Here is a 12810-nt window from a genome sequence, read left to right as displayed (position 1 = left end):
CTCTAGCAGACACCCTAAAATTAGTCAATTTATCACATTCACATGTCACCTAGGTGCTTTTTCAAACTGCTGCCTCCGTGCCAGGACTCAAAAAGAATGCAATGCAAGTTTCCCATAACCCTTTGTCTCTCCCAGGTGTAAGCCCCACTGGGGGTTTATCTTCCTGATGCAGGTTCCCTAGGCTAGGACTCGGACCCCCTTGCTCTTCAGGGATGATTTCTGAGTTGTGATATTCTTCCCACTTGTGAGTCACTGCATGGGGAGTAGGGGTTAGGGTAGATCCCAACTAGACTTAGTCTCTACTCCTCCTACCTGTTGCAGTGTGGTGTTTTCTTTATATATGTAGTTATAGAAAATCTGTTCTGCTAGTCTTCTAAGGTCATTCTTAGAGATAGATGTTCCATATGTAGTTGCAGTTTTAGTGTCGATGAGAGGAGTCAGAGGATCTTCCTACTCCACCATCTTAAACTTGAAGCCAGGAGCCTTGTTCTTGAATGCCAGTGTAGCTTGTCTGTGAAATGGTCTTGCCTGTGGTTGGTGCATTGCCCCCACAACAAACGTGTCTCCAGATAGGGTTGCCAAGGCTATTAATTATTGTATTATTTTCCATAAGAAAAACTGTATACCTACTTTTGCCACCCCCTGTACTTCTTTACACTTTCTACGTTATTTAATCCTCAAAACAGCCCTAAGAATCAGAAAATATTGTTTCCATTTTGCAGATGAGGAAAACCAAGGTTCAGGGGGTAATTATGAAAGACCTCCTAATAAGTGGTTTGGGTAGAATTCAAGCCCCATTCTTTTTTATTAGAATGGACTTTTCCACAAAAAAAAAAATCTCTCTGAGATTTTTCAAAAGAAAGTATCAAGGAAATACTTGCATTAAAATCCTACATGGGCACACTCTCCCTCCCGGGAGCATGCCCATGCCTTTCTTCCCTCTGAGACATGCATCTCCTAAACTCTAAAGGCCCAATGAGACTTGCAACCGGGGGCACAGTGGGCAGCAGCAGCTCATTGCGTACTAACTCCCCAGGCCTGTCTCCAAGGCCCCCTTTTCTCTGACTTCCCAGTGAGCAAAAGAAGCTGTGCCTAGGCTCATTTCTTTCCTATAACATCTCTAGAGAGCCAAAGCAACCCACCTAGGCCCTCTCCTGTTGCTTCTCCTCTTCTGAGCCCTTCCTTTTTCACTGTCCCCAGGTTTAATAAATGTGCTGTCAAAATCACCTGGGATCGTGCTGTGAAATCTTTCCTTCATGAAGTCAAGAACCCACACACTATATAGGCTTCCCCTGGGCAGACCTGCTCTGGGCCAGGTTCCCGTCTGATATCAGTTGGATGATATCACACAGGCCTGGAGCCTGTGCCGAGATTATTAGTCTGGAGTTCCCAGTGTCTGAACCTCCAGCCCTCCTCAGGGAATGAAAGGATCTCTCCCTCTCAGAATTTCTTTAATATGAACCAACTGAACTGACCTGGCTGTGTATTGTTTAATAAAAGAAAAAGTTTCAGTATTTTCACATTCTTTGCCCACAGCTAAGCCTGATTGGATTTGGCGGCATGGATCCAAAGGGATCGATTATTTCATTCATTCAAGAAGAAAAATAATTGTTTAAAATAAATAAACTCAAAATTTCTTTCTTAAAAAGAAAACAAAACACCTATGTATTGAGGGTGAAGAGGTATTCTTTTGTTTTCTCCTGGGAGATTTAATACCTAGGAGATAGAGAACAAATTATGAAAACTTAGTTGCCCTAGAAAACTAGCCAATGTGCCATAACAGGGCTGATTAGTGACAGTCTGAAATATGTTAGAAACACCTACTGTTGGGTTTTTCTTTAGCCTCGGTTTTAGTTTCTGTCATCTGTTAGACTGGCTACCACCTGTGCACAGGACCAGGGCACACCCAGAGCCATCTCTTTGACCTTGAAGTTCTCAGTTTGCTCGTACTTGCTTCTCTTCTTCTATCCTTTCACCTTCCCAATTGGAGAGTAGGTTGAATGGTAAACAATGATGGGATGAGTAGGCTCACTTTCCCTGTCCCATCATCTGGCTCCTGCACTGGTCCCAGGGGTGTGGAGGACCCAGACAAGAATGAAGGATTGGTAGGAGTGGAGAAGAGAGACTGGACTTTGCTCTTGTCACTTGGATCCCTTTTGCTCCTTGGGCAGCATTAGTAGATGCTGATGAGAAAGATGATGTTCTATTCATCTCTACCCTATTTACACATCTGTATGATCACTATTAATAATGAAGGCTTAATATTTGTTCTTTGTGAAAAAAAACTTTTTTTATTCTCACTTGACATGATTGATTTTAGAGAGAGGGGAAGGGAGAGAGAAAGGGAAAGAAACAGTGTTCACAGCCTGACTGGGAAGCAAACTGCAACCCAGGCCTGTTCCCTGACTGGGAATCAAACTGGCAACCTTTTGGTTCACGGGACGATGCCCAACCAACTGAGCCACATAGGCTAGGGCGAAAAAAGTAGTTTTGATAGTTGAGAAAAGGAATTGTAAAACAAGTCCTTTATGATCTTCATGGTGGAAAGTTTTCAGGTACTTCAGAAGTTGCTATGCCTGCTTGTAGTTTTCTGTTAATGGTCTTCAGGAGTTACTCTTAATTTTAATTTCAAAAATTCCTCAGGAAAATATTAATTTTATACAATTGTAAATTATAGGCATGTAATATTTTTACAGAATTTGGAATATAAGTAAAAATTAGTCATAATTGTACATTTACTAAACATTTTGATTAGCAGCTAATATTTTTGTGTACACGCTTTTTTCCTTTTTGTCCATTCATACATGGTAATACATTGTACTGATTCAGTCTCGTTTCTTGCTTTTTCCATTAACTTACATCATTTCAATGTACCTTTGCCCGTTATAATTTGTCTTTATTTTAACTTGGAAAACATGCTAAAACATTGTTTTAAACTGTATTTCTTTCATCACTAGCAATGTTGAGTCTTATTTATTGTTCATCTTTCAGTTTTCTTTGTAAATCGTGTGCTTTGAAACTATATTTGCAGATCTGAATGTTCTGACAAATTTGTGTAAGCTCTTTACATACTAACTTTTAGTCATATTGCTAAAATTAAAATGACTTGTTCTTCTTAGGAGGGATATCAGTTATGTGTTCTTGGTAAAGGCATATTCTTTCCAAGATTGAAAGTTGAGTCTATATTTGAGAATCTATTTGAAAGCCTTGATTATGGGGATGGAAAGTTATTACATAGCCTTTTACTCATTAAAAACATTGGATCCTTATACTTCTTTTCTTTCAGAATACAGATAATTCTCAGGAGCCAAAGGTAAGAGCTCTTTGTGGAGTTGGAAGGAGACTTTTTTGAGGTACAGGATGTATCCGTTTAGTGGAGGATGCCCTTAGCCTGGTTTATTTGATTACTGAGCTAAGGTGGAAGGGAGTTAAAATTAGAATATTTGAGATTTCTTGAAGGAAATTTAGTGGACTTATATCAACATGGTCTTATTGATTTGTTAAGAATGCCAGTGTTTAAGAAGTGAAAGTTTTCATCAGGAAAAAAAATACTTTTTAATCTCTTATTAGCGACTGTTATATGAGTATATTTTTAAAAAATCATTTTCTTTTTAGAATTAGAAAATAGAAGGAGCTCAGGTATAACCACTGCTTCCTTGTCTATTAGTGAGAACTTAATGGTTAAAAAGTTACTTCTTCTTTATTCAGGCTCAAGCCAACTGTCGAGTAGGAGTGGCAGCATTAAACACCCTAGCAGGTTACATTGACTGGGTGTCCATGAGTCACATTACTGCTGAAAACTGTAAACTCCTGGAGGTGCTGTGCCTGCTTCTGAATGAACAGGAGCTTCAGTTGGGAGCAGCTGAATGTCTTCTCATTGCAGTCAGCAGAAAAGTAGGTTACCACTTCGAAATGACTTTTATCCTTGAAGTCTCTGAGTGGTGTGTTTGTGTGCTTGTCTGTTGCGGCAGAAAAACACTTAAACGTTTGTTTTGTTTTTGTTTTTTGGTCAACTAACTCTTCAACCCTTTCGAACAACAGTTTGCCAATATTCTAGGCATTTATTGGCAAAATATGCAGAGGTTTGTCAGGCTAGTTGGTTCTTGAAACACCTGTGAATCTTGGCACTTCACACTTAGGAGATAAAAGTAGAATAAAGTTTAAAACTCAATGTTTATGTCAAAGAATCTTAGATGGTGGCCACTAACTAATGGGACCATGACTATGACTCTTTTCCCCATAGGAATGCTATCTTCAGATGTCACTTACTTTGTTTCTATATTTGCTGTCATATCCCATTTAAAAATATAAGTTTTATCTAGATTTAAGTTTTTAAAAAATTGTTTAAAAGATTTTATTACTTACTTTTTAGAGAGAGGGAAAGGGAGGGAGAAAGAGAGGGAGAGAAACATCAATATCGACTGGCTGCCTCTCACACACCCTCAACTGGGGGCCTGGCCCACAACCCAGGCATGTGCCCTGACTAGGAATGCAAACGGTGACCTTCCGGTTCCCAGGTGCTCAGTCCACTGAGCCACACCAGTCAAGGCTCCAGTTTAGGTTTTGAAAAGCCAGCTTTGCTCTAGGGTTCAGCCAGCCCAGGGACTATATGAGAAATTATGAAGACATTATATTTGATTATATAAAGAAGATGTTAGTAATTGGAGGCTTTTAATAATATAGTTTTTGTACTACCTGTGTTTCCCTAAAATTGTGTCTAGGGCAAGTTGGAAGACCGGAAGCCCTTAATGGTCTTATTTGGAGATGTTGCCATGCATTATATACTCTCTGCTGCACAGTGAGTATCTACTTTTGTATGTTTTTTCTAATTCCTTTGTTATTCCTATATCATTCCTGGATATATCTGAAGTTGCTATCTGAACGCTGGCAGTGAATTGACAGTATTTCTAATAAGAAAATCAGGCAGTCTTAAAAGGACTGTTGGTTCTTTTTGAAGACATTATACTGGAAATAAGTTGTGGCCACTGACTCAGCACCGATTCACAGTCATAATTTCCCCCATTTTCTCCAGACAGTTCATCTCCATGATTCTCTTTGTCTGCTTCTGATGATCCCTAAGCCTCCTAGTCGCCTTGGTGACTATGCCTGAGACTGCTTAGATCTGGATGTGAGTCTGTCCCAGGGCCTGCTTTAACTATAGAACTTCAGACATTCCTCCCTGATTTCCTTATCAAAATAGTTAATGCCTGAAGTGTTGAGGCTTTTGGAAACAGCAGGAGCAAATGTGTTCAATAAGAAATGTGTGCATAAAACCTATAAACATATTCAATGTCCTAAAATAGTGGCTTCTGCTTGTTTTCTTCCCATTGCTCTGGAAAATATTAAGGCATTCCTGATACTATGTTTCTTACCAGAGTCATGTAGAACCATGTCCTACCAATAGCTGAAGCTGTTGTATGACTAAGATAAGTATCTTTTCAATACTTATCACTGATTCTTAGTCCCAAGGACAAGTGAAAAGATATGAGACACATATGTATTACTTAAAATCTCTTACTGTCTGTTCTAAGGTAGCTTTTATGATGGCTTTCCTATGGAGACTACTGCTCTGTTTTTAAGGGGTCCTGTTAATTAAATGAGTGATATAGGTCTTTGAGTAGCCACTGTAGTTACTGTCTTCAAGACCCATTAGTTACGTAGAGACCATGAGATGCACCCTGAGGTGTTGTATCTCCATTTGTGCTGCTGATAATGATTAGCAAAACTATGATCCAAACCCAAGCAATCAGACACCAAAGCCTGCATTGGAAACCATAATGCCATACTGTCCTTCAGTATTATTATAGCCTAGGTCTTACTTGTTTCAAGGCCACAACTTTTTACATTATACTCTACTATCTCCAGAACACAGCTAATGTGGCTGCTGTCCACAGTAGTCATCATTCATTCCTTTTTTTTTCCCCCTTATTTAATGGAGAGAGAGAAAAACATTGATTCTTGTATGTGCCCTAACCAGGGATTGAACCTATAACCTTGGTGTATGGGGACAATGCGCTAATCAACTGAGATACCCGGCCAGGGCCTCATTATTAATTCTTGTTACTGTAAGTAGTTTTGCATCACTACAGGTCAGGTTTTGCCACTAAGTAAGTTATAACTTTTATTTTTTTTTTTAAGAGTTATTTGGAGTCTAAAATAGCAGATAAGGGATTACAATCAGAACTAAATGAAAATGAGACACAAAGTCATGCTTTTATTATAGTTTTAAAAAAAACTTTCTTTTTTAGAGCGATTTAAGGTTCACAGTGAAATTCAGGGGAAGGTACAGCGATTTCCCCTATACCCCCTCTCTCAACACATGCATAGTCTCCCCCATTATCCACATCACTGTACCAGGGTGGTACATTTGTTACAATTGAAAAACCTACATTGATGCATAAAATCATCAAAACTCCATAGTTTACCTTAGGGTTTACTCTTGGTGTTTTATGTTCTATAGATTGTTAGTACTGAATGATATCCCATTGTCTAGATATACCAGGGTTTATTTATCCATTCACCTATCAAAGGACATCTTGGTTGCTTCCAAGTTTTGGGGATTGTGAATAAAACTGCTAAAAACTTCCAAATTTAGGATGCTATACACATGCAGGCTTTTATGTGAACACAAGTTTTCAACTCCTTTGGGTAATTACCAAGAAGGATGATTACTGGATTATATGGTAAGAGTATCCTTAGTTTTGTAAGAAACTGTCAAACAGTCTTCCAAAGTGGGTATACCATTCCCAAAAGCAATGAGTTTCTATTGCTCCACATTCTTGACAGTATTTGGTTTCTCATTGTTGGATTTTGGCCATTCTAATAGATGTGGGGTCATATCTTGTTTTAATTTGCATTTCTCTGATGGCCTATGGAACATCTTTTTTTTTTTTTAATTATATTTTATTGATTATGCTATTACAGTTGTCCCAATTTTCCCCCCTTTGCCATCCTCCACCCAGCACCCCCACTACCTTAGGCAATACCCATACCATTGTTCATGTCCATCGGTCATGCTTATAAGTTCTTTGGCTACTTCCTTCCCTGAACTACTCTATTTCCTATACTGTACTTTACATCCCCATGGCTATTCTGTAACTACCTGTTTGTACTTCTTAATCACCTCACCTCTTCACCTGTTCTTCTACACTCCTCTCCCATCTGGCAACCATCAAAATACTCTCCATATCCATAATTCTGCCTCTGTTCTTGTTTGCTTAATTTATTTTTTAGATTCAGTAGTTGATAGATATGGATTTATTGCCATTTCTATTTTTCATAGTTTTGATCTTTTTATAAAGTAAGTCCCTTTAAAATTTCATATAATAATGGTATGGTAATGATGAACTCCTTTAGTTTTTTGTTATCTGGGAAACTCTTTATCTGCCCTTCCATTCTAAATGATAGCTTTGCTGGATAGAACAGCCTTGGCTGTAGGTTCCTGCTTCTCATGACTTTAAATATTTCTTGCCAATCCCTTCTAGCCTGCAAAGTTTCTTTTGAGAAATCAGCTGACAGTCTTATGGGAACTCCCCAGCAGGTAACTAACTGCTTTTCTCTTGCCACTCTTAAGATTCTCTCTTTATCTTTACCTTTAGCATTTTAATTATGATGTGTCTTGGAGTGGACCTCTTTGCATCCATTTTGTTTGGGACTCTGTGCTTCATGGACTTGCATGTCTATTTCCTTCACCAAATTAGGGAAGTTTTCTTTCATTATTTTTTCAAATAAATTTGCAATCTCTTGCTCTTTCTCTTCTCCTTCTGGTGCCCCTATGATGTGAGTGTTGGACCTCTTGAAGGTGCCCCAGAGGCTGTTTACACTATCCTTGTTTTTTTTAGAATCTTTTTTCTTCTTCTTGTTCTGATTGGTTGGTTGGTCTTTTTTCCTTATATTCCAAATCATTGATTTGATTCTTGGCTTCATTCACTCTACTGTTGTTTCCCCGTAGATTGTTCTTTATTTCAATTAGTACATCCTTCATTTCTGACTGGATCTTTTTTACGCTGTTGAGGTCCTCACTAAGTTCCTTGAGTATCCTTATAACCAGTGTTTTGAACTCTACATGTGATAGTTTGCTTATCTCCATTTTGTTTAGTTCTTTTTCTGGAGTTTTGATCTGTTTTTCATTTGGGCCATATTTCTTTGTCTCCCTGTGTTTGTTTCTATGTTATTAGGTTTTGGTAGCATGGTTTGATGTAGTAGGTGTCCTGTAGAGTCCAGTGGCACAGCCTCCCCATCATCTAAGTTGGGTACTTGAGGTGCACCCTTCATGTGAGCTGAGTATACCCTCCTCTTGTAGTTGAGCCTTGTTTCCTATTGGCAGGTCAATGGGAAAGATTTACCTTCTAATCAGCTGCAAGGACTGGCTGTGACCACAGACCACCAACCTCTGCCCTCCGTGAAGGACCAGCTGTGCAGAGCAGCTGTGCTCCGATGTGGTCTGTGGCTGTCCACTGAGTGCTCAGGCCCTGGAGCTTCCTGGGTGGTACAGGCCAAGGTCTGCCCCAACTTGTGTTTTGTCGGGACCACTTTGCCTGAACTATAAAGCAATCTGAGATGGCTGCTACTTGTGCAGGGCTTGGCGATACCCAGTTGAAGCCAAGCTCTGCATCTAGTCTGGCTGCTGCTAGTGTCGTGCCTGGGGCCACTTAGCTATAAGTATAGAGCTGAGGGCTCACTTACACCAGCTGTTACTTAAGAGTTGTGAAGCCTGAGCCAAGACTAGCCATTCATGTGGAAAAGCCACTGTTAACAGCTGTGAGTTGACTGGGACCAAGCCTCAGGGAATCTCCATGGTGAGGCAAACAGTGTTAGCCAGGTTGATAGAGTGTCAGATATGGCAGCCTGCCAGCTCTGTGGCTCTGTTGGGGGAGAGTTCATAAAAGGGACAATGGCCTCTGCCTGTCTGTCTAGGAGAAAGCTGTCCCCAGCTCTCACCTTGATGCCAGATACTTCCGTTCCTCCCAGTATGCCACTGGTGCCTTTCAAGCTGCCACCCTGGTGCTGGAGCTCAGAGGGAGGGAGTCTGAGTAAGTGCGTGTGGGGGTGCTTTAAGAGGAACTGCTTAGGGCTCTGGTAGTTCTTCCATCAACTCACTCCCTGCTGGTTTCACAACCAGAAGTTATGTGGACTTAACTTTCTGGCACTGGAACCCTGGGCTGGGTGGCCTGGTGTGGGGCTGGGACTTGCTTTCAAGATATCCCTCCTGAATTTTTATCCACCACACATGGATGTGAAACCAGTCTGGATGGATATGGTTTCTTTAATTCTGAAATTGTCAGGCTTCCATTCATCTCAATTTCTGACCATTCTGAGTAATGGTGGTTCTATATTTTAGTTTTAATTTTGATATGGTTGTGTTAGAAGGCAAGCCTTGTTTACCTATGCCACTATCTTGGTCAGAAGTCTGTGGAGCATCTTTTCATATATTTAGTTGCCATCTGTGTATCTGAGGAGATGCCTTTAGCCCATTTTTTAGTTAGGTTATTTTTTTTGCTGTAGAGTTTTAAGAGTTTATTGTATATTTTGGATAAATAGTCCTTTATCAGATGTATCTTTTACAAATATTTTTTTCCCAGTCTGTGACTTGTCTTTTCATTCTCTGGATTATAGTCCTTTTAATTTTGTCATGGTAAAAGAAGCTGTTACACATGCTCCCTTAGGGATCTCTCTGAGTTCTCACTAGGTATCAACCAATGTCTTTGTGCAGCTTTTTTATGTATATAAGTATATACATTGTTATCTGGAGTCATACTCAGAGTTTATGTTACTATTCCAGAATACCCAAGGACCATATAATGCCCCAAATGAGAGTGTCTCTTAAGGGATGAGATGGCATTGAATACTATTCTTCATTGATCTCTCAGTTTGGACGGTCTTTTTTTGATTGTTTTGTTTTTAACTTTAATAACAAATTTCAATGTTGAAGCATAGACCACATGCATTTCCATTTGATGGGAATCCCTTTTGTTCTCGTGATGTGCAACAAATCACACTATTTTCTCATCTTTACAGGACTGCTGACGGAGGAGGCTTGGTGGAAAAACACTATGTCTTCCTGAAGAGACTCTGTCAGGTGCTGTGTGCCCTGGGCAATCAGCTCTGTGCATTGCTGGTGAGCGCTTCCTTCCTGGAGCACTACTTTCAGAGCTGTTTGAGGAGAGCATTTAGAAAGTTGTATTTGTGTTAGGGCTGACACATGCCATTGATTTTAGCCTCATGGAACATTGCCCTGTGGACTGTTTCACATGGCTCTATAGATTAAATTCTTTTAACAGGGTTTAGATGATATAAATTTCTTTTCACAGGTCAATTATTAATATCAACAGCAGACATCCACATATGTTATTCCATAAAGTCAGCATTGCTATTCTTGTGAATTTTGGTAGTTGTAAAAAACAGTCTGCTAAGTGCATTATCCCTTAAAGTCCTATTAGATTATGAAACAGTATAGATTTAGTCTGCTTTACCTATAAATATCTTTAGGGAAATATTTGGTACTCAGTCTTATAAGCTGAAAGATAGGCTATTGGTACAGACATTTATATTTGATATTATGTCTTTTTGTGGTAGCTTGAATAGTTAGAGGATACAGCTTCAGGCATAAAACACATACCATTGGGTGGTTATTTAATGGGTCACAGAGATGTAAGTAGACCAGATATAAAGAAATAATATGGATTTCTTCTTTCTGTGATTTCTGAAATGAATACTTTTTTTTATTTTACTGTTTGACCACAAGATGGATTTTAATGATGATTAGGGAGGTAAAGTAACTTTTCTGTTTTTAAGTCCTGAAAGGAGGTCTTCCTCAGACCACAACAAAGTATATAGTCATTTCAGAACTGAAATTTTTTGAGGGTTTAAGTTATCTGTATTTGTTATTCCACTCTTCCCACTCCCCTCCCCTAATCAGTATCATTAATGTAATGGACTTTTGTCCAACAGGGTGTGGATTCTAATGTAGAAACACCAGCAAACTTCGGGAAATACCTGGAATCTTTTCTTGCTTTCACAACTCATCCAAGTCAGGTAAACTTTATGCAGGTAACTTTTCAAAAATTCTTGTTAGGTAAGCCAAAACCAAGCACTTCGGCCTGCAGTAATTAGCAGCTCATATATAAAATATGACTTTTTTTTTTTTAAGATTTTATTTATTTTTTTCTAGAGAGAGGAAGGAAGGGAGGGAGGGAGGGAGGAAGAGAGGGAAAGAAACATCAATGAGTGATTGTCTCTTGCATACCCCGCTACAGGGGATCTGGCCTGCAACCCAGGCATGTTGCTCCCTAGACTGGGAATCGAACCAGCCACCCTTTGGTTCGCAGGCCAGCACTCAGTCCACTGCGCCACACCAGCCAGGGCTAAAATACCTGTAGTATCATTTCATTAAGAGAATTACTGAATCTTCTTCCTGAACCACCATTGCACCATCAAGGTCAATAGCTTTTCCCCTCTGGTAATACCTTTTTGATAATGCTCAATCAGATATGAGGTATGTCGCAGGTGATTTGCTACTAAAGATAATTTAAATACAAATTAATTTCATCCAATTCAATATTTTTCTTATAATACCACCCTGAGATTCCTATGACCTTTCTTGCATAAAAGAGAAAGTAGTAGATTTCAGCTCACACTCCAGGAATTCCACCTGACACACAGTCTGTCTTATTAATGTATGGTTCATAATGAATGGTCAGTCGTTACTGATGTATATAGTATGGACAGCTCAAAGTATTATAAATGTTTATTTCCATGTAAAAATAAACTTGATAATTGCCGGGCTAAGCAACAATCCTGGTTATATAAAGTCCAAATCCTTAAACAGATCTTTTTATATTTTTTTATATATAAGATTTTTTATGTATTTTTAGAGAGAAGAGAAGGGAGAGAGAAAGAGAGAGAGAGAAACATTGGTGTGCAAGAGAAACATCAATTGGTTGCCTCTCGCACACTCCACAACTGGGGACCTGTCCCACAACCCAGGCATGTGCCTTTTCCGGGACTTGAACTGGCCACCTTTTAGTTAGCGAGACCACACCCAACTCACTGAGCCACACCAGTCAGGGCAAACAGGTTTTACTTTTCTTTTTTTTCCCTTCAGTTTCTGCGTTCTTCAACTCAAATGACTTGGGGAGCCCTCTTTCGGCATGAGATTCTATCCCGTGACCCTTTGCTATTAGCAATAATACCAAAATATCTTCGTGCTTCTATGACGAATTTGGTCAAGGTATGTAGTGGGAATCTAAACATGTGGGATGTAGATGAACACACAGAATATGACTTAGATTGACATCATTACCATCCCTACCTTGGTCACTAAGATCCCTTCCTTGGGTGTATTCTCTTATTCCTCAAGAAGAAAGCAATCCGTACTGATTATTATATCTACTTTGTCTTGGAATACTTATATACCACCTCTTGGACTAGATGCTATGGAAAAGAAGTGATAGGGCAAGAGCAGTGATCGTGACCATGACCATGCGATGGGGTAGTTGCTTTTCAGAGGTTACAAGTGGAAAGAGTGGAGTGAAGAAGATTCCAAGAGGAATTAATATCTGGTTGTGTTTGAAGGTCAAGTGAGAGGAAGGTGAATGTAAAGGAAGGGAGATGGCAACCAAATTGCTCATTACCGCAGTAGAGTGTTACTTATGCAGTCCCCGAGACCTGCTAAGGTCTCTTGCAGCTGACAGGTGCTTAATCTTAAATTGTAAAATTGGAGAATGGGCTTTGCTCAAGGAATTTTTTATTTCCTCAAGGCATTCGCTTAGCACGTAGCACTTGGGTCCTACTTGTCTGCCATGGTCTTCT

At 39.5% G+C, this 12810-nt stretch overlaps 1 protein-coding gene across 1 annotated transcript in view; it reads left to right on the top strand.

Moving 5' to 3' along the window:
• XPO5 (exportin 5) overlaps positions 1-12810 on the top strand; it is a 56847-nt gene that overhangs the window by 8891 nt on the left and 35146 nt on the right. Inside the window, exons 6-11 of the mRNA XM_054569411.1 lie at positions 3287-3313; positions 3709-3894; positions 4722-4798; positions 10018-10117; positions 10951-11034; positions 12104-12229. Coding sequence (XP_054425386.1) covers positions 3287-3313; positions 3709-3894; positions 4722-4798; positions 10018-10117; positions 10951-11034; positions 12104-12229 — 600 coding nt within the window. The remainder of the gene's footprint in view (positions 1-3286; positions 3314-3708; positions 3895-4721; positions 4799-10017; positions 10118-10950; positions 11035-12103; positions 12230-12810) is intronic.

Source organism: Pteronotus mesoamericanus, unplaced genomic scaffold (genome assembly GCF_021234165.1).
Source record: "Pteronotus mesoamericanus isolate MK-2021 breed Mesoamerican mustached bat unplaced genomic scaffold, CSHL_Meso_final contig_20, whole genome shotgun sequence".
In the NCBI taxonomy this organism is placed as follows: Eukaryota; Metazoa; Chordata; class Mammalia; order Chiroptera; family Mormoopidae; genus Pteronotus; species Pteronotus mesoamericanus.
The sequence above is the reverse complement of the archived record's forward strand: the minus strand, read 5'-3'. Positions and strand labels throughout refer to the sequence as shown.